Here is a 21,221-nt window from a genome sequence, read left to right on the forward strand (position 1 = left end):
CGACATACTCCGGCTGTGTTACCCACACCCATCTCTATTGCAACCTGCATCAATATACTCAGTCTAACAACCAGTAACAAATACACCTTCAAAATCTATCGTAGCTAAAAACAAATATGTTAGACATCTAGTAATTATTTTATCCATGCACAATCTGACACAAAACAACAGATTTTTGTTGTTATATATAAATCGGCTACACATTTCCAAAATCTGTTTTGAGTGTCGTCAACAGAGATGAAGCTCTCTAGACAGCTTACTGTGTTGATTATCACAGTGGAAGCTGTCCGTTTGTCAACTGTATTCCTATTAAACTCAATTGTGCTTTCTAATGATGCAAATGGTGAAACCAGAAATGCTTTGTAATTGTATCTTAGGGGATGAAATCGGGAACTAGTTCATCCTGTTGTCCTTTATGTTCAACGAAAAGGTTAAAACCATAGTGATACAACATTATAGACACTAGGAGAAACCCGAAACAGAGAATTTTAGACCACCTTTCAAGGTAGCCATGACATTGTTTGCATAGATTTTGTCGAATACAGAGTGAAAAAAGCAAAAGCCGTACGTGACACTTGTTATTCATATTGATTTTTCTTATTTGCATACAAAAAAAAATAAGCGCGTACTTTTTAAATGTTGCAAGATCCAGCTTGATCAATACAATTCAATAGTCTCAAATAATACATAAAGTTCAACATTTTCTCAGTGTCTTCAAGTACTTGACAAGATCATCCAAAGCGTTGTATGAGGTACCCCCACTTTTCACAGAGGCTTTGAGCTTCTCTTTTAGAACAAGGCCTCTCTCCTGCATCCCGGCTCCTTCGTCGTCCACCATCAACCTCTTCACAGATCTCTCAACCTCTCCTCTATCCACTTTACTACCTTCAACCTGAAACCCTATTCTCCAAACACTCTCTATATACATAGCGTTCAACTTCTGCTCCCCATGAAAGGGCCTACAAATCATTGGAACTCCTTCTGCCATGCTCTCGAGTATTGAGTTCCATCCACAGTGGGTCCAGAAGCCTCCCACCGCAGGATGTCCAAGTACTTCTATCTGCGGTGCCCGTTTCACAATGTATCCTCTTTCTGAGATCATCTTACTGACTTCTTTTGGCAGTGACTCTATCCCATTGAAACCAGGGATCGAACCTGGTCGGATGACCCACAAAAAAAGTTGGTTGCTATTACACAATCCCCAAGCCATCTCCAGCACTTCCTTGGTTTCCATTTGAACTACAGTTCCCATGCTTACGTATATCACTGACCTCGGTTTCTGCTTGTTCAGCCAATCAATGCAGCTCCTGTCCTCTTCAAGTAAACTAGAAGGCGGTGAAGCTGTCATATTGTGAAGAGGGCCTATAGCGTACATCGGAATTCCAATTTTTTGTTCCGACCATGATAGAGACGAGTTCTCTAGACAGCTCACTGTGTTGATGATAACAGCGGAAGCTGTTCTTTTGTTAGCTACTTCCCTACAGAGCTCAAAAAGGTTTTCTAGTGGCCCCAATCCTGAAGTCGGTAGGTCTTTGTATCGTAGTGGTGGATACAAATTTTCCACCATATTTTCTTGCATTCCAGGATCTACAAAACAGAAAAAAAAAAGAAAAATTTACAAAGTTTCAGTGAAACGAATGGTTTTTGGATGTGTTATTAATATTGTTTTGGGCACCTTCCATGTCAACCGAGAACTTGCCAGCATTGAGTTTACTTAGTACACAGCGTGAAACGTAATTTGTAGCACTTCAGTGCTGAAGATGACACTGGGAAGGTTGAACTCCTTAGCTGCAGCTCCACAGAAGTACATGAACTCGTCGTAGATGATACAAGCAATATCATTGCCTTGTTGTAGCAGCAACTGAGCTATACAGTCCTTGAAGCTTGCCTCACTGGTTTTGTTGAGCTTTATCATAAACTCGATTCCTCCTTGATCAGACTCTGGTAAGCTTTCTCTAATGGTGACAAACTGAAAGCCAGGGAAGTGTTGAGAAGATGAGCTAACTTGATTGAAGTGTCCCTCAACAACTGTAATTGAGAATCCCTTCGAGTAAAGGGCTTTCCCAAGTTGCAGCATTGGAGTAACATGACCTTGTGCTGGTATTGGAACTAACACTATTCTTCTCCTGGCTTCCCTTTTCTCCATTGCTTATTTGCTTATTACCTTCTTTCTCTCTTGCCATCATCTCTCAATGCGGAACACATCTAAATAATTGATCCAAATTATTATTAAAATCATTTGCATTTGAAAAGTTTTTGCAATCTTCCAAATATTCCATATTATATTGTTAAGTCTTTCTCCTGTGGCACCTACTCTTTCTAAACTTTTCTACACGTTAATGTGACATTTATAGTAGTGACATTAACTCCAAGAATCACATGTTGGTTGTTTTGTTTTGGCTCACTTAAGAGTTGGTGGCTTTTAGCCAAATTAGCCAATTAGGTATTGTTTTGGAGGTTTTAAATAATAATTAAGATGTCATGACTCATGAGGCTAAACTTTATAATAGTATCCAAATATAACAAAATTTCCTCAGAAGTGGTTCTCCGTATTTGGTGCAATTATTCCAACAAAGTCCAAAGAGTTGGTACATAATTACAATATATTTCCTTTAAAAGTAGCTAGCTACACGTATGGTTCTCCACTCTTAAATCTTGGTGTAATTATTGGATCTAATTAAGGGTTGGTAATGGTATATACAGTATACGATTTGTATGTATACAGTATAACGGTTTGTATGTAACTAGCGATATTTGACACAAATGATAAAATAATTGATGTTTAATTATGCGGTAACCACGGTAGAATAGTAGATTTGTACCACCCAGATAACTCCGATTTAAACAAAAAAAATAGTCCAATACTCAAGTAAGAAAAGCTCGGCCTAGCGAAGAAACGAAGCCCGATCAGTAAGGCCGCTAAAAGGAACCGCCCACCGACCTGCAAGGAGGAAAAAGAAAGATAGAATCGAATATAGGACAGATCGGGAAAAATAAATTATTTTCCTTTTGAAAAATAAGGATATTCAAGCCCTTGTCTGGACTGTGCGTTGTACGATTGGAACGGATAACCAATCTGTCGTTTTTTTTACCGACTGCTCTGACTTAGTGAAGATGGTGTCTTCGCCTTTTGAGTGACCAGCCTTTATACCTTATTTGGAGGACATTCAGGCAGACAAAGATGAGTTTATTTCCTTTTCCTTAGCCTACGTCCCGCGTACTCAAAATAGCAAAGCTGATATTTTGGCGCGACGTGTTCGCACAGTTCCGCATTTAGCTACCTTTGTTAACAATGTACCTTCGCATTAGCTTGTTTGAGCCAATCTTGTTTCTTTGTTGTAAAAAAAAATAAAAAAAATAAGGATATTCAAGATCGACTCTTTTGATATAGATTGTGAGTTCAACTGCGAAAAAAAAAAAAAAAAACTCTTTAGAAACCTTGACTTAATGGTTCCGGTACGTAGCGAAATGTACAGAAAAATTGTAAGGTAAAGTTGTAAGTTGTTACGCAACAGTGCAAAACTGTAAGAAATAGCTTTACATGAAAGCTGTACAAAAAACTGAGAGTAAGCTTTAAATAAAGTTGCTGATAAAGTTTTTGTGATGGGTAAAATTTTAAAGTTATACCATTTGTAATACTTTGTTTGTGTTCACGAATCAGTACCTATATGTACTAAGTTAAACTCTCTGCGGGATTGCTTTTAGTTTTTTGTCTTTTATATAATATTTTTGTTTCTTATTTTTAAAATTATAATTTTAATATAAGTTGTTTGGAATCACATAGCTTAATTAATTAAGTTTTTGAATTGTTTTAATGCAAATTATGCTTCTTCGGTTAAATCTTGATCAAGGAACTTCTTGACAGCCACTTCCTATACCAAGTTCAAGAGTTTTAACAATATGGAACTGTAACTAAGCAATTCTATAAAAAAGAATTATACTCCAGTTCTATTCAGAAAGCTTAATGGTTATAAATTCCATGAAGTCTAAATTCACAGTACAAATTGGAAAAGCAAATATTATACTCACATTCCCCTGCTAATCTCCCCGATACACTACACTACTCCATATGTCATGTATCAAAAGAAATAAACTATCTAATTATTGTAGAGGTAGTTACAGAAAGCAGATAACAAATGATATCTCAGTACCAAGTCGAATATATCCTTCTTCTTTTTTTAATGGACAAACAACTCCAATATATCTCCATGTCTCTTTTCTGTCTCTTCATTGATACTTATCATTTTTTTCTTCATTTGTTCCACCTCGTGTATAGAGTTGTCTCTAATCCAAAGCCACACAGAAGTGTCCACTGCATATAAACGCTTGAAAAAAAAATGATAAATTTTTGAAAAACATTATTTATCATTTGTGAGTTATATACAAATTCAGTTTTTTAACATAATTTATTAATTGTTTTTAGTGTAAGCTCCTCAAAGATCCAAGTTACATTTCAAGCAAAGATCCAATTATGTTTTAGGGTGAATTAGCTGTGTGACAAAAAAAAAAAAATATAGAAGAATATAGCACACTATTTGAAAAAATTAAGAAAAAAACATAGAGGGTATCTAAAATTACCATTTTAGTGTTTGGTGGTAGTGAATGGGGTGGTGGCTGGCTGGAGTTAGGGTGGCTGGAGGTGGGTAGGGGTAGTGGCCGGAGGTAGGGCGGTGGTGGTGGCCGGAGGTTGGCCGGAGGTAGGGTGGTGGTTGGCCGGAGGTGGTGGTGGCCGGAAATCGGAAGTGGCCATAGGTGGTGGAAGAGATGGTCATGGTTAGAAAGAAAAAAACAAAAACAAAAAAGGCTGCCATTAATACATAAATATAGAGAATATAATTGATTCATGGTTAGTATGGTTAGTTTGTGAATTATAGATTTTTTTTGGTTATACAACCCAATTCCCCTATGTTTTATTTGATGATGTGTAAAAAATAAAGTTGAATTGTATTAATGAAATGTTTTCATCGGTAAATAAATAAGTTGATGTGCGAGCTCCATATTTCACCAAAATGCTGATGTGTAAGGATCGAAAAGAAACAAGTTATTTTGTTTGTGGTATTTATTTGTAAAATCCTAATTTGTTACCCAATTTTATAATTTATTAAGTCCTGTTTAAATATGTTGCCGCCAAAGTCGCCGAGGCCCCGGTTAATCGTTCGGCGGTGGTGCTCTGCCGAGATTTTACCCAAATTAGTTGTAAAACCGAAAAAAACAGAAAATGATATTTTCGCTGTAAATAGAATGTTGGATGTTGGATGTAACATTTGGTTATCAAAAATATATAACAACTGACTTTCACGCAACTGAAATATATAACTACTAAAAGTTCTAATATTAATATTAACTAGATATTCATCCGCGGGTTATTTTTAATAAAAATAAAATGTTATTTTTTTGTAGATTAACTATATATATAACTAATATTTAATTTGTATTTTTGAAAATGTACAACCTTACAAATATATATATATATATTAGTTAGTGTAGAAAGTATTTTGTTTGAGGTTTACTGTTTTACTAGATTAGGACTCGCCTGATGTGCGGGTTTAGAGTTTTTAAAATAAAATAAAATTTAACAAAGAATTTAAAGTAAGTATTTTTAGTAAGTAAAAGCTATATATAAAAGTAAATAGATACACCGAGGTGTCCAACGTAAACATCTGGTGTAAAAGGGGCGACTCTACGGTTGAGACTATTGATCACATTTTTTTTTGAATGCCCTCACTCGTGGGAAGTTTAGAATTTATCTCTAACTCCAGTCTCATCAGAGGGTTTTCCATATGAGTCGGTGTACTCAAATTTGGATTTTGTTTTCTGGAGGGATGTCTCTCAATAGGGTGATCATGATTAACTTCTTCAATTACCATGGTTTTTATGGGCAATCTGGAAGGCCATAAATATTTTTTTTTAAGGTTTAGATATCGAGACGAATGATATAATTGCTCAGGCTTTGAGTGATAAGTTAGTCAGGGAAGAGGCACTATCTTTTACGGCAGTCATGTCGGCTCCATCTCCGTCCTCAGATGTCCATGTTTCTTCACCTTGTTGTCAAATTGATGGTTCTTACACTTTTAGTTAAAGAAAATAGTTCAAGAAAATAGTTGTAGATGAGTTCAAAAGTATTAAAATTAAAATTAAATTTAAATATATTTAATTCTTTTCGTAAGTAAAAACAATGTAGAAAAGTAAAGAGATAAACTTTTAGTTATAGAAAATAGTTTTTTTTTTTTTTTTTTCTATAATANCACTAATGTATATCCATTTTATAAATCTACTATCTACATTACCACTAAAAGTTTATTTGTACACACAAATATATTTTATATACTCTTTAATTTTAACTACTACCAACAAATTGTCTTTATGAACACATTATATAACCTATTATATGTCTCTTCGCTTTAACATTTTAATAGTTACAAAAACACATATATTAATCTTACATACTCTTATCATATATATTAAAATAGCAATCTTTTGAATAAATTATTTGATTGGTGAAAAAAATATGAGACAATCTATTTTTTTGTTTACTTCAACAATCTTTTTCTTTATGTAAAGGTGAGTATTTACATTTTTTTAGAAACAGTAACTAATTGTATAATTTTCATAATCCTTTTTTTATCTTATATAAAAAGTAATATTTTTCTTGTAATATAGCAACTTAAAATTAAAATAACTAAACAATATTATAATTTTCAATTTTATGGTATATATATATAATTTATCTTATAATTAGATTTTAAATAAAAATATATTTTATTTTATCTATTTACTTTTATATAAAACTTTTTTAGGTTAGGTTTTGAATTTTTACATTTTTATTTTCTTAAAATGTTAATAATGAATTGACATGTGTCAACATCTGAATGATATAATTGACACGTGTCACGATCTTGTTAATGAGTAATTTTGTCAAATAAGGAAAAAATTTTAGTACATGATGTGTATTAGTATAGTTTTACATGTTTTATTTTAAAGTTTTTAATGCATGTAGTAATATGAGAAACCAGAAAAAAAAGTATATTACTTATGAAATTATGACATATAGAAGAAGAATAATATTTAGGATATTTTTGGATTTCCAAAATTTTGTGGATGTTAACTGATATTTTTACTGACTATTTTTACTGTTAAATTTAAAATACTAACCAATATCCATATTATCTCATATGATGCTCATATTATTTTTGTTATTAAAATTTTAACTCTAATCCATGAAGAAGTGAATTATGGTTTCACAATGAAATAAATAGTTAAATATGATTACTAAACTGAATGTCTAACGATGAAATTTATTTTAGATTAAAAAGTTTTCAAATATTAATATGTATAATTTTTTAAAAATTGATGTAAAAATATTAGTATTTTTGTAATGCATATGTTAAAACATAAGATAACTCGAAATAAATTATAATTTATAGGAATGAATCTTCAGTTATTTGATGAGAATGTCTCTATATCTTTATATATGTTTTTCTTTTATAATTTTCACTCATTTAAAATTGATTATGACATGAGGTAAAATTATTACTTATAAGATAGCAACATAACAAATATATCTTAAATAATGTTGATTCAGTTTTTTTGTGAATTATATTTTGTTAATTTTTATTTGTAATTTTAATTCTTACTAAGATATAGATTTGATATGATGTATTAATTCTTTGATATAAAATATTTAGTTCTATGCATTAAGAAGAAATGTGTAATTAAACTTAAAATATGGATTAAAGAAAAAAAAAACTTAGACTGTATTTCTTTAACTAATTTTATTTAAAATCTTTTAAAGAAAAAAAAACTTTTGTAAGAAAATTATAAAATTTAAACAGCTTTAAAATTTAGACAAAATCATTATAAGGAAATTATATATATATATATATCATAAAATTCAAAATTATAATATTGTTTACTTATTTTAATTTTAGAGTTAGAAGAGTTGTTGTGGGTCATAGAGCGGATACGTGATGTAGGAATCACTTGTCAACATTTTAAGACTGATTGTGCTGAGTTACTCACTACTGTGCAGTCCAAGATTGCCCGTCTTTCTCCAACCTATTCGATGAGTTTAAGTCGCTGGAGATCTTCCCACTATTCTCCATCTCCTGGATCCCGCTTGCGGCAAATACGAAGGCGGAGTATCTTGCCTGTGCTTCGCGTTCTCTTATCTCTGAAGTTTCTTTTGTAAACCCCTTCCCTCCGGCTTGGGCAACTAACCGAAGAATTTCCTTTTAATTTATTGTTTGGTTGAAAAAAATAAATAAATAGATACACTTTTAGTTAAAGAAAATAGTTGTAGATGAGTTCAAAGTTATTAAAACAAATCAAAATTTAACAAAAATATATATTTAATTCTTTTCGTAAGTAAAAAAAATGTATAAAAGTAAAGAGATAAACTTTTAGTTAAAGAAAATAGTTGTTTTTTTTTTTTTGCAATAATACACTAATGTATATCCATTTACTAATATACTATCTACATTACCACTAAAAATTTATTTGTACACACAAAAATATTTTACTTGTAAAATATACTCTTTAGTCTTTACTACAACCAACAAATTTTATTTATGAACACATTAAATAACCAATTATATATCTCTTTACTTTAATATTTTTATAGTTACAAAAACATATACGTTAATCTTACATACTCATATCTTATATATATTACAATAGCAGTCTTTTTGAATAAATTATTTGATTGGTGAAAAAAATATGAGACGATTTTTTTTGTACATGAAAAGCAATAATTATACGTTGATGGATGTATAAAAGAAAAACATTATTTAACCTATTGTTTAATATATAAAAATAATTTTGTTAGTTAAATAATAACCTATTTTTATCTCTTTACTTTGGGATAGGTTTATAAACAATTAAATTAAATTGTTTAATCTTTAATTTGAAAACAAATTATAAATTATAGGAATAAATCTTCAGTTATTGAGAATTTCTCTGTATCTTTATATATGTTTTTATTTTATAAATTTTACTCATTTTTAAAATTGTTTATGACATGAGGTAAAATTAGTACTTATGAGATAACGACATAACAAATATATCTTAAATAATGTTGATTGAGTTTTTTTTGGCAATTATATTTTGTTAATTTTTATTTATATTTTCAGTTCTTACTAAAATATAGATTTGATATGAGGTATTAATTGTGTTTGATATAAAATATTTAGTTCTATGCATTAAGATGAAATGTGTAATTAAACTTAAAATATGGTCTGTTGTGATGGTATAAATATTTAAATGGTACTTTCTGTCCTATAAGAGTTTTTGGGTCAAAGCACAAAAATTAATAAACAATAAATATTATATCATTTATAAAACTTCTACCAATAGGAAATATACTGCATAATTCAAATAGTCATAAATTGTTATATTAATAAAAATTGAACATAGAAATTTGAGAAAATATTATAAAACTCTTATATAATGGAATTGAAAGAGTATTAAATGAAATATAAGAGGTTTATATTCAATATTAAAATGTTACAAGATAAATTCTAAAAACATTTATGTTACTACTTAACTATTCTCAATAATTTTTTTAATTTTTACCCGCGTAATACCGCGGGGCTTATCTAGTATGATAAATAATTAGCTAATGTTGTCTTTTCTAGCAAAATATATGATATATGATATATATATTAGTGTATTTTAAATAAAAATTAATTAATATTTTATTATTGATTTTTTTTGTACATGAAAAGCAATAATTATAAACCCGCACCATTTAAATCAAAACTAACCGTTAAATTTCTAATCCCTCCGGTGAAAAGCAAGGTATATACGTCCAGAAGCTTTCCACAAAATTTCAGCACGATCAGATTATAGATGAAACCGCAATCGTTCCCGTAACACCCGCTGGTCTCAATCAGCGAATGAGAAGAAACGCCCCACGAAACTGCCAATATCTCCTTTCAAAACGATTTGACCAGTCGAATCCTCCTTCTCCCAAACCCTGACAGTTCTGTTTCTCTTTTAACACTAAGGAAAAAGCTTGATCTCCTTCTCTTTCTCCTTTGCACCAAATAACCAACACTTAACTGTCTTTCTCTCCCTCTCTCAGATGAAAATGTCGACCAAAACACAAAAGCATGAGAGGAGGCGTGAGTTGAGAAAGAGATTAGGGCTTTTTGGTTTAATTAGATTAAACCAGGATTTAATTAAACCAAAATTAATTAAAATTCACTCTTTTGGTTTACTCAACATAACCCAAACTCTATTCCCGGAACACGGATGTTACAATTCTCCCCCACCAACATAGATTCGTCCTCGAATCTCGAACAACCATCAGTCAAGGACTCCCGTGCAACCATCTCCACGGCCCGCACTCCTGCGACCGATCTACAGAAGGTCACCTCTAGGCGATAGACTCACGCTCCAGGCGTCATTTGCTCTCGACTTTTGGACTTTCCTTTACTCATAGGCCTAAACCTTGAGTTTTTATTGGTTCCTCATCAGACCTAAGTCTGCATGCCAAATGTTGGCTCCTCATCGGGCCTCAGCCCGCATGCCATAATTTATGATCAATGTATCTGTCTTACATATTCCTATCTTATATGTTACAATAGCAGTCGTTTTAAATAAATGATTTGATTGGTGAAAAAAATATGAAACGATCAATTTTTATTTTAAATCTTTTACTTCAACAATCTTTTTCTTTATGTAAAGGTGAGTATTTACATTTTTCTACAAACAGTAGTTAGTTGTATAATTTTCACAATCATATTTTTTATCTTATATAAAAGTAATAATTTTCTTGTAAAATTAACAACTTAAAATTAAAATAAGTCAACAATATTACAATTTTGAATTTTTGATATATATATATATATATATAATTTCCTTATAATGATCTTTTCTTTTTATGGTAGGTTTTGAATTTTTACATTTTTATTTTCTAAAAATTTAATAATTTTAGAATTGACATGTGTCAACATCTGAATGATATAATTGACACGTGTCAAGATCTTGTTAATTAGTAATTTTGTCATCAAGCTTTATATAATAAGATATTATAGAATCTATAACATACAATTAAATAAGTAGTGATTTATAGAAGGAAAATACTGTGTGTATTTATAGAATTAATTCCTACAATTTTGTAAAATTCGAAATTTAATATTAATTAAATTAATCATAAACTTAATATTTAATGTTAAAGGGAGTGGTTCCTATTATTTTGGAATTTTATTATGATGAGAAATCTTGTTTTCCAAAATTAAAATTTGATATTAATTAATTAAATAAAAAATAAATTAATAATTAATGAACTTCAGGATTTTTTTATTTATAAATATCTCCAAAAATGTATATATAGATTATAAAAATATTAAAAATATCTTAAAACTAGTTTATGGTTAATCTATATGTAATCTCTGATTTTCCAACAAAGGGCTACTTAATAGTTATTTATTTTTTATGTATTTTGCCAGCAGAATACAAGATTGGCTCAAACGAGCCAATTAGCAGGGAAATTGTTCACAAAGGTAATTGGATGCGACTCCACTCTAGCACGACGCGCCAATTTGTCCGCACTACCATTCTGTGATCTGGGGATCTGGACTACAGAAAATGATAAGAATTCATTCTTGTCGTCTTCAATAACGTCCAAATATGTCTTGAAAGCAGGCCACTCGGAAGGCGAATACACCATCTTCACCAAATCAGAAAAGCCTGTGAGAAAAACAACTTTCTCATTATCCGCGCCAATCATACAGCGCATTGCCCATATGAGAGCTTCCACTTCGGCATGGAGGGGTGTCAAGCTACGGCGAGAATTAGATGCACCATGGTGGGAGTTTCTCCCTCAGGAGAAATGTAGTGCCATCCTCTACCTGTAAACTGGTCAGTCACCTTCCAGGATCCATCCACAAAACATCGGTAAATAGTACCATATCCGTTAACTATGTCTCTAGTATGAGCCAAAGACATAGAGGAAAACCGAGACGCGCCCTGAGGTAAGGATTCCAAGGGATCCTCTTGGGCTAAAGACCAAAGCTTTGCTTCCTCTTCCGCTGTCCGTAAAATTGCTAGCGGATTTGAATCCAAATTGCTGAATAATTTATCATTTCTGGCCTTCCAGATATACCAGAGAATCCATGGAAATACCTCTACCGAAGGAATATCCTAAAATCTCCAAAATAGTGAATCCATGTTATCATAGACCGAGTTTGAAGGAAAACCACCCGAAGATGTCGGGAATTGGGATAATCTCCAAACCTGTCGAGCCAGAGGACATGAGAAAAGGGCATGATTGACTGTCTCCTCCGCCCCTCCGCATATCGCACATTCCAAATCATAACTCAGTCCGCGTCGCCGCAGATTAGCTGTTGTCGCCATGCAACCCGTAATTGCTTGCCACAAGAAGTGTCTAAGCTTTGGTGGACACCAAATCTGCCAAACAAATGCCTGTAAAGGAATAATATTGGGACCTAAAATTGGGGTGTCGTTTTCTGGCTTTTGCCGCAAAGCTTGATATCCAAATTTAGCGGTATATACACCGGTTTTTGTCAAATGCCAACCCAAAACATCCGGTGTGGTCAGATTGCCTAGGGTTAAAGCAGAGATAAGGGCAACATCCTCCGACTCGAAATAAGCCGAAAGCAAAGCCAAATTCTAGGAGCGCGAACTCCTGTTAATGAAATTTTCAACTCTAAACGTTGGATCGACTAACGATCCTGAACGCAATGCTGGTCTCGGGGATTGAGCAGGGATCCAGGGATCAGACCATACTAGAATGGAATCCCCAGATCCTACCCGTTTAATGAGTTCTTTGTTCACCAGAGAGCGAGCAGAAATCATACTCCACCAGCCATAGGATGGGGAATAAGATTTAATTGGATCCAAAGGATCAGAATGCCTATAATATCGTCCTTTAAAAACTTTCGCAAATAAAGAGTCTGGAACAGAAATCAACCGCCAAAGTTGCTTAGCCAGCAGTGCGGTATTGAAATCATCCAGACACCGAAAACCTAAACCTCCTTCCATTTTATCAACACACAGCCTATCCCAAGCGATCCAATGTAAACCCCGTGTTTCTCCAGAAGAGCTCCACCAGAAGTTAGAGATTGCACTAGTAAGTTTCCAAGTGACTGTTTTCGGAAGTCGAAAACAAGACATAACAAAAGTAGGGACAGCGGTTGCGACCGATTTGATCATCACCTCTTTCCCCCCCCCCCTAGATAGCAACCTAGCAGGCCACCCACCAGCCCGTTTTTGCAAACGGTCCTGAACAAAGAGAAATATTTTCGTTTTCGACCCCCCAAGACTTTCCAGAATGCCCAAGTATGAACTCATACCACCCAAAGAAGTAATACCCAATACACCCATTAATTCCTCACGCACACCCGCATCGACTGTGTGTCCAAATTGAACCGAGGACTTCTGGAATTTAATTTGCTGTCCAGAAAATCCGTTCATACTGTCTGAGAATCCCTAAAATAACTTCACACTGCTCCTTTGTGGCCCGACAGAAAAACAGACTATCGTCTGCAAATAATAGGTGCAAAATCGCCGGACAAGCAGTTGATACCTTAATACTCGTAATAAGTTTAGACCTTTCTGCCTTTTGAAGATTGGCAATAAGAACCTCCGTGAAAAGAATAAAAAGATAAGGTGACAAAGGATCTCCCTGACGAAGCCCTCTAGAGGGAATTATGGAGCCATGGGATTGGCCATTTAATAAAACACTACATTCAACTGAAGTCACGTACCACATGACCCACGAAATCCATTTCTCACAAAAGCTGAATTTCCTCAATAAAATCTCAACAAAAGACCATTCTACCCGATCATAGGCCTTGCTCATATCTGTTTTGATGGCCATGAACTTTCCCTTACAAGAGGGGTTAGTGCGGAGGCCATGAAACATCTCCTGAGCAATCAAAATATTGTTTACAATTAACCTTCCTTCCACAAACGCCGATTGTGTCTCAGCAATGCTGGCAAAAACACACGCAGTCGCTGACATAAAATCTTCGAGATAATAACCAACATTACATAAGCTAATAGGCCTCCATTCAGTCATCCGGGTCGGCTTATCCACTTTTGGGATAAGATAAATATTTGTCCTATTTAAGCGTTTATCAAAACTTTCACCCTGAAAGAAAGATTCTACCGAAAGCTTTAAATCATTTTTAATCGTATCCCATGCACGCTGATAAAAAAAGGGCCGTCATACCATCTGGTCCAGGAGCTTTATCAGGATGCATCATAAACAAAGCCTCTTTAATTTCCTGTTCGGTGACTGATCGCGTCAGTGTCTCATTAATTTCACCCGTGATAGACGTGCTTATTTCACCCAGTGAGTCCTCAATAGTAGGATCTGTGGACTTAAAAATCTCTTGAAAATAAGAGACTGCTATATCCTGAACCTTTTTCTCTTCTGTGATCCAATGCCCAGCCGCATCATGCATTCTGACAATGCGATTTTTAGCTCTTCTTAATTTCGTTTGGGCATGAAAATAACTAGTATTTTGATCCCCAAACCGCATCCATCGACTCCAATTTTTTTGATACCAGTAGATCTCCTCATCCCGATAAGCTTCTCTCAGCTTCCAGGTCATCTCTGAAATAACCTCAACAGATACCGAGTCATCAGCCTGGGCGGTTGCTAGGTGAGATTTTAATTCCTCAATCGTTTCCCGGCCGAACGGGGCCTGCACTTTCCACCGGCGGGAGATGGCTTGGCAACACTTAATTATTTTGTCCATTAAATCTCCAGTTACTCCTGTCCCTCCAGAACCCCAACCCTCTAAAACAACTCCAAAGAAACCCTCTTTTTCAATCCACCGTCAGTCAAAGCGAAAAACGTTCCTCCCTCGCCGAACTTTATTTTCCAGAGAAGCTAAAACCGGTTTATGGTCTGAAGCTATCATAAGTAAATATTCCGTAAAGGAGTCCTTGAATAGGTCATGAAATTTTTCATTGGCTAGAGCTCGGTCAAGTCGACAACGAATTGGCTTCTTATCTCGCCAACCCCGCCAAGACAAGCTATCCCCAACCGCAGGAAATTCTAGTAAACCACAATGTCGAATCATTGTAGTAAAACCCACAAAGGAAGATGCATGGCTACTTAATAGTTAAAAGTATTGCTACATAAGAAAATAACCTTTGGATTTTGACCATTTTTTTCTTTTAAAACAAACCGAACCGGAACTGGTTAATAATCTAGATGAGCGGTTTAGAAAAACCGGGACATTGCGGTTCTAGGAAATCTCTCATGGCCTCCGAAACAAAATCCCACCTTTATCGGTTTTGCACTAAACCAGACCACCTGCCACAATTTGCGGTGGTTTTGAACCGACGTAGCAAGAAGAACAAGCCGGAGAGAGAGACTCTCAGTCAACGACTATCGCATAGAGATAAAAGAGGTAACTTTATAGTTTGTTATTGATGAAGTCAATCAAAGTCAGAACAAAGTTTTGAACTTTCTTGGAATTGGAACTTAGTAATGTCTATGTATGGAAGAGCCGAAGAGCCTTCGTGCTGTGTTTTAACTTAAGTCTAAGCAAACTCAATTTGAGTTCCAATTGCCTGAGGAACTCTGTGAGTTGCATATAGCTATATTGGTCATCTGCTGTGTTATTCTCGTTTATATATTTTCATCTTTTAGAAAACTCAGTTCGGTTGGGGTCAGTATTAATCTTTTATACTTTATTATTCTTCTGCAGGTTTGTTTGTGAGGGATGTTCAAAATACCAACCAGTAGATGCAACCTCTATTGTTCTTACTTGTTAACCATGGAATCCATATATTATGTGACTGAGAGGAAGTGAGTTCTCTGGCAGATGAAAGCAAAGATACCGCCAAGTAGATAGACTTTTCGAATAATGCCCGACGCGGAGGAGGAGATTCGTCACAATCTTCTGCAGTGAGTTGGCAGACAGTGTCCTGGCAAGTAGTAATTTTTGAAGGATGATGGGTTTGGCAACAGACTGCAGCTAGAGCTTAAAAAAGAAGTGAGTTTACTTGATCCATTTCTTTTGTTTCTTTTATGTTCATGTATCTTAATAGTTTTCTAGACTTTAGGCAAGAGTTTATGGTCATTCTTTTATCCTAGTAATGAGGTTTATAGTGATTCTATTCGTCGATGTTAGCTTAAACTAGAGTGATTGTGAACCTCTAGAGAAATGAAATGTGTTTTGTTTATTCATGGCCTCCATGTCTTTTCCAGTCAGTTATTATCCAAATACATTTTGGCATCACTTATAGATTTTTTAGGATATGATACTTTCTCTAGAAACAACTTTGGAATTATTGTTCAACCATTCGATACAGCTCTTGTTCTCTTCAAGCAGACTTGCAGGAGCTGAGGCCACCATGTGAAGAGGGCCTATAGGATAAAATGGAACTTCTACCCGTTGTTGTTGCAGAAAAGTTAGAGATGCGCTCTCTAGACAAGTCGCTGTGTTGATTATCACAGAGGAAGCTGTCCGTTTGTCAGCTGTGTTCCTATACACCTCCATTATGCTTTCTAATGATGCAAATCGTGAAACCGGAAAGTCTTTGTATCTCAGGGGATATAACTCTGGCACTAGCTCTTCTTCTTGTCCTTTTGGTTCTGCGGAAAGGTGAAAAAGCCTATAGTGTTACAAGATTATAGCCGCTTTCAGAAACTCTGAAACAGAGAGTTATAGATTACCTTTCAAGGGAGCCAGAACATTGTTTGCGTAGAGTTTCTCAAATACAGAGCGACATTTAAAAGCTGTGGCACTTGTTGTGCTAAAAATGACGTTTGGAAGATTAAACTCTTTGGCTGCAGCTTCAGCAAAGTACATGGACTCATCGTAGATGACACATGATATCTCATTACTTTTTTGGAGAAGCAACTGACCTAAACAGGCCTTGAGGCTCACCTGACACTCTTTTTTGAGCTTAAGCATAAACTGTATTGGTCCGAGATTCTTGAAATCAGACTCCGGCAAGCTTTCTTGGATTGAGACGAATTGATAATCTGTGAAGCCATCTGAAGGGATAAAGTAATTGAACTTGGTCTGGAGAGCTGTGATTGAGAAACCCTTCAAGTGAAGGGCTTTTGCAAGTTGCATCATTGGAGTTATATGCCCTTGAGCTGGAAATGGAACCAGGACTATTCGTCTCCTTGCTTGCTTCTATTCCATTTCAAAAGCCTGCAAGAATAACTAAGAAATACTTCTCTCAGCTCCGCGCTGTGCTAGTTTTGGTTACTCTGGTCATCAGCTTCTATGAAAATTTCAATGTGCTTTATACGAAGAAGTATCTTTCTGATATAAATATCAGATTTTCAGACTTGTGGACGTTAATTCTCGCATGTGAAGCTTTGGTAGATGGTGTAATCAGAGACAAGAGAAAGATCCTTCTGTCTTCGTGGTCCTCCTCTTGTATCATTTAATAATAGTCTTACTTTTTGATGCACAATTCTATCTTGAGCAAACTAGTATTTGATTTTAAAATTTGTTTGCTTACAAAGTAAACCACGTACAGTTCTGTAAATTTTGCAGATCAAGCTTGGTTTATGCATATTTCAATCATCTCTAATAATACATGAAGTTCTTGTGAACCTCTAGAGAAATGAAATGTGTTTTGTTTTATTCGTTCCTCCAAGACTTTTCAGTTCAGTCATTATCCAAATACATTTTGGCATCGCTTAGATTTTTTAGGATATGATACTTTCTCTAAAAACAACTTGGAATAGTTGAAAACATTCTTCACAGAGTCCTCATGAAGTTTACAAACTCCTCTAGCGAGTTATGTGAAGAACCTCCACTTTTAACAGAGGCTCTAAGCTGCTCTTTCAAACTGACAGCTCTCTTCCTCATCTCCTCCCCTTCTTCGTCCACCATTAACCTTGTCACAGCTCTCTCAACTGCTCTCCTGTCCAGTTCACCCTCCACTTGAATCCCAATTTTCCAAACACACTCCAAGTACCTCGCATTCACCTTTTGATCAGTGGAAAACGGCTTGCAGATCATTGGAACTCCTTCCCCGATGCTCTCTAGCGTCGAGTTCCATCCACAATGGCTCCAAAATCCTCCTACTGCAGGATGAGAAAGCACTTCCTTCTGCGGAGCCCATTTAACAATGTAACCTCGACCCGTAATTATATTAATAAACTCCTTAGGCAAGTACTCTATCCATTCCGAACCACGTACTGACCCAGGTCGAATCACCCACAAGAACTGTTGGTTGCTACTATCCAACCCCAAAGCAGTTTCCATCACCTCTTTGATTTGCATCAAAGCCACGCTTCCCATGCTAACAAATATCACAGAATTTTTTTTTTGTTTGTTCAACCATTCGATACAGGTCTTGTTCTCTTCAAGTAGACTCGTAGAAGCTGAGGCCACCATGTGTAGAGGGCCTATAGGATACACTGGAATTTTAAGCTGTTGTTGCAGAAAAGAAAGAGATGAGCTCTCTAGACAGCTCGCTGTGTTGATTATCACTGAGGAAGCTGTCCGTTTGTCAACTGTATTCCTGTACAGCTCCATTGTGCTTTCTGTTGATGCCCAACGTGAAACCGGAAAGTCTTTGTATCTCAGGGGATGAAACTCTGGCACTAGCTCGTTTTCTTTTCCTTTAGGTTCTGCAAAAAAGGTCAAGAACCATGCTATTATACAGATTATAGACACTAGCTAAAAATGGGAACAGAGAATTCAAAAGTACCTTCCAAGGGAGCCATGACATTGTTTGCATAGAGTTTGTCGAATACAGAGCGGCAAACAAAAGCTGTGGCACTTGTTGTGCTGAGAATAACGTTTGGAAGCTTAAACTCTTTGGCTGCAGCTTCAGCAAAGTACATGAACTCATCGTAGATGACGCATGAGATCTCATTACTTTGTTGCAGCAGCAACTGACTCAAGCATTCCTTGAAGCTTACCTGACACTCTTTGTTGAGCTTAAGCAGAAACTGTATTGGTCCGAGATCCTTCAAAGCAGACTTTGGTAAGCTTTCTGGGATAGTGACAAACTGAAAATCAGTGAAGTCATCTGAAGGGATAAAGTGATTGAACTTGGTTTGAACAACTGTGATTGAGAAACCCTTCAAGTGAAGGGTTTTTGCAAGTTGCATCATTGGAGTTATATGTCCTTGAGCTGGTGTTGGAACCAAAACTACCCTTCTCCTCGCCGTTTTTTCCTCCATTTCGAAAACCTACAAGAACAACTTAAAAAAATCTGCTTAGTCTCCAATTCTTTTTTTCTTTGCTGTGACAGTTCTATGAGATATATTAAAAGGACTATCTTTCTGATATAGATATCAGATTCTCAGACTTGTGGACGTTAATTCTCACATGTGAAGCTTATGGTAGATGGTGTGTGCTAGTATGATGAGGTGATAACGTATTATGTTTTGCTGACATTGTATATTTGTATTATCTCTCTATTTTGGTAACCAAAGAAAAGCAAAGATGGTTTTTTCTTGCCGACTTTGGCTTCATATCTAAAGATGGTCCAGACCAAAAAATTGTCATTTTCTGCCGCATCAATTCTCTGAGTAATTAACTTCCAAAAGAAATATTTTCGTGTTTGATTCCAATTTCTTTTTATCTCATAAAAAAAAAAAAAAACAAGTACTTTGTAAATTTTGCAAGATCAAGCAATACAATGATCTCTAATAATACATGAAGTTCAACTTCTTCACTCTGTCTTTACGTGCTTGACAAGTTCCTCCAATGCGCTGTATGAAGAGCCTCCACCTTTTACAGAGGCTTTGAGCTTCTCTCTCAAACCCAAGGCTCTCTCCCTCATCTCTGCACCTTCGTCATCCACAATCAACCTCTTCACAGCTCTCTCGACCGCTCCTCTTAAAACTTCACCTTCAAGTTGAATCCCTATACGCCAAACACTTTCCAAATACGTTGCGTTTATCTTCTGCTCGCTGGTAAAAGGTCTGCAAATCATTGGCATTCCTTCCACAATACTCTCGAGCGTCGAGTTCCATCCACAGTGACTCCAGAAGCCTCCCACTGCAGGATGTCCAAGTACTTCTATCTGCGGTGCGCGTTTCACAATGTATCCTCTTTCTGAGACCATCTTACTGACTTCTTCCGGCAATTAATCTATCCCATCGAAGCCAAGGATCGAACCTGGTCTGATGACCCATAAAAACGGTTGGTTGCTATTACACAACCCCCAAGCGATCTCCAACGCTTCTTTGGATTCCATTTGAGATATTGTTCCCACGCTTACGTATATGACTGACCTCGGTTGCTTCTTGTTCAACCATTCAATGCAACTCATGTCATCTTCCGCTAAACTAGATCCTGGCGTTGAAGCTGTAATGTGAAGAGGGCCTAATGGGTACACTGGAATTCCAAGTTCTTGTTGCAACCAAGACATAGACGAGCTCTCTAGACATCTCGACGTGTTAAAGATGACAGCTGAAGCTGTTCTTTTGTTGATTGCTTCCCGACGGAACTCTAGCCCAAATCCTGAAGGCAAGAGATCTTTGTATCTTAAAGGATACAAACTTTCCACCACCTTGTCTTGTAGGTCAGGACCTGCAAAGTAAAAAAGATAAACCGTTTTAAGTGAAATAAATGGTTTCAAGATTTGTTTTTAAGCTAGTTATGGGGACCTTCCATGTCGACCAAGAACTTCTCGACATTGAGTTTGCTAAAAAAACAGCGTGCAGCGTGGTTTGTAGCACTTTGAGTGCACAAAATGACATTGGGAAGCTTTAATTCCGTAGCTACAATTCCACAGAAGTACATGAACTCATCATAGATGATAGATGCTATATCATTGCCTTGCTGCCGCAACAGCTGTTTTATACAGTCCTTGAAGCTTGCCTCACTTGTTTTGTTGATCTCCATTATAAAATTGAATGCCCCGAGTCTCTCAAATTCAGACTCTGGTAAGCTCTGTGGTATGGTAACAAATTGAAAATCAGGGAAATGTTGTGAAGGAGAGCTTACTCGATTGCACTGTCCCTCAACAACTGTAATTGAGAAGCCTTTCAAGTAAAGGGCTTTCCCAAGTTGCATCATTGGGGTTATATGACCTTGTGCTGGAACCGGAACTAACACTATCCTTTTCTTCCCTTTTTTCTCCATTGCTTAACCTTATCTCTCTCTCTTTCTTTGTTTTTCTTTCTCTCTCATTGAAGCACAACTCTAAATATAAGTTATCAATAGAACTACAATTATTGGGAAATTTCCACAAGCTTCCAAAATATGCCAGATTATTTAGGCAAGTGTTCCACATGTGACAACTACGTCATT

The 21,221-nt window shown here is 35.4% G+C and overlaps 2 protein-coding genes, 1 long non-coding RNA gene and 2 pseudogenes across 3 annotated transcripts; 1 reads left to right on the forward strand and 4 right to left on the reverse strand.

The window, feature by feature from the left end:
* LOC104711364 lies at window positions 548–2,293 on the reverse strand (annotated as a pseudogene).
* On the forward strand, window positions 15,429–17,517 carry LOC109126314. The gene is made up of 3 exons (XR_002033424.1): window positions 15,429–15,564; window positions 15,690–15,977; window positions 16,317–17,517. It is a non-coding gene; the product is annotated as an uncharacterized LOC109126314 (long non-coding RNA).
* Window positions 15,988–17,090, reverse strand: LOC104711365 (UDP-glycosyltransferase 76E12-like). The gene is made up of 2 exons (XM_010428064.2): window positions 16,661–17,090; window positions 15,988–16,579 (listed from the first exon to the last, which is right to left on the reverse strand). The coding sequence occupies exons 1-2, from the start codon at window positions 17,067–17,069 to the stop codon at window positions 16,236–16,238; spliced, it is 753 nt and encodes a 250-aa protein (XP_010426366.1). The 5' UTR covers window positions 17,070–17,090; the 3' UTR covers window positions 15,988–16,235.
* Window positions 17,566–19,338, reverse strand: LOC104711366 (UDP-glycosyltransferase 76E11-like). Its single transcript, XM_010428065.2, has 2 exons — window positions 18,664–19,338; window positions 17,566–18,583 (listed from the first exon to the last, which is right to left on the reverse strand). Exons 1-2 carry the CDS (start codon window positions 19,139–19,141, stop codon window positions 17,706–17,708), a joined length of 1,356 nt encoding a protein of 451 aa, XP_010426367.1. The 5' UTR covers window positions 19,142–19,338; the 3' UTR covers window positions 17,566–17,705.
* LOC104711367 lies at window positions 19,477–21,123 on the reverse strand (annotated as a pseudogene).

Source organism: Camelina sativa, chromosome 9 (assembly GCF_000633955.1).
Source record: "Camelina sativa cultivar DH55 chromosome 9, Cs, whole genome shotgun sequence".
NCBI classification, from domain to species: Eukaryota; Viridiplantae; Streptophyta; class Magnoliopsida; order Brassicales; family Brassicaceae; genus Camelina; species Camelina sativa.

What these genes read in the sequence shown, in the direction of transcription:
- LOC104711366 (XM_010428065.2), bottom strand. Translation starts at nt 19,141, where the DNA reads ATGGAGGAAAAAACGGCGAGGAGAAGGGTAGTTTTGGTTCCAACACCA. An exon ending in TGTCATGGCTCCCTTGGAAG is followed by an intron (nt 18,584 to 18,663) that starts GTACTTTTGAAT and finishes CCTTTTTTGCAG; the next exon opens with AACCTAAAGGAAAAGAAAAC.
- LOC104711365 (XM_010428064.2), bottom strand. Translation starts at nt 17,069, where the DNA reads ATGATGCAACTTGCAAAAGCCCTTCACTTGAAGGGTTTCTCAATCACA. An exon ending in TGTTCTGGCTCCCTTGAAAG is followed by an intron (nt 16,580 to 16,660) that starts GTAATCTATAAC and finishes ACCTTTCCGCAG; the next exon opens with AACCAAAAGGACAAGAAGAA.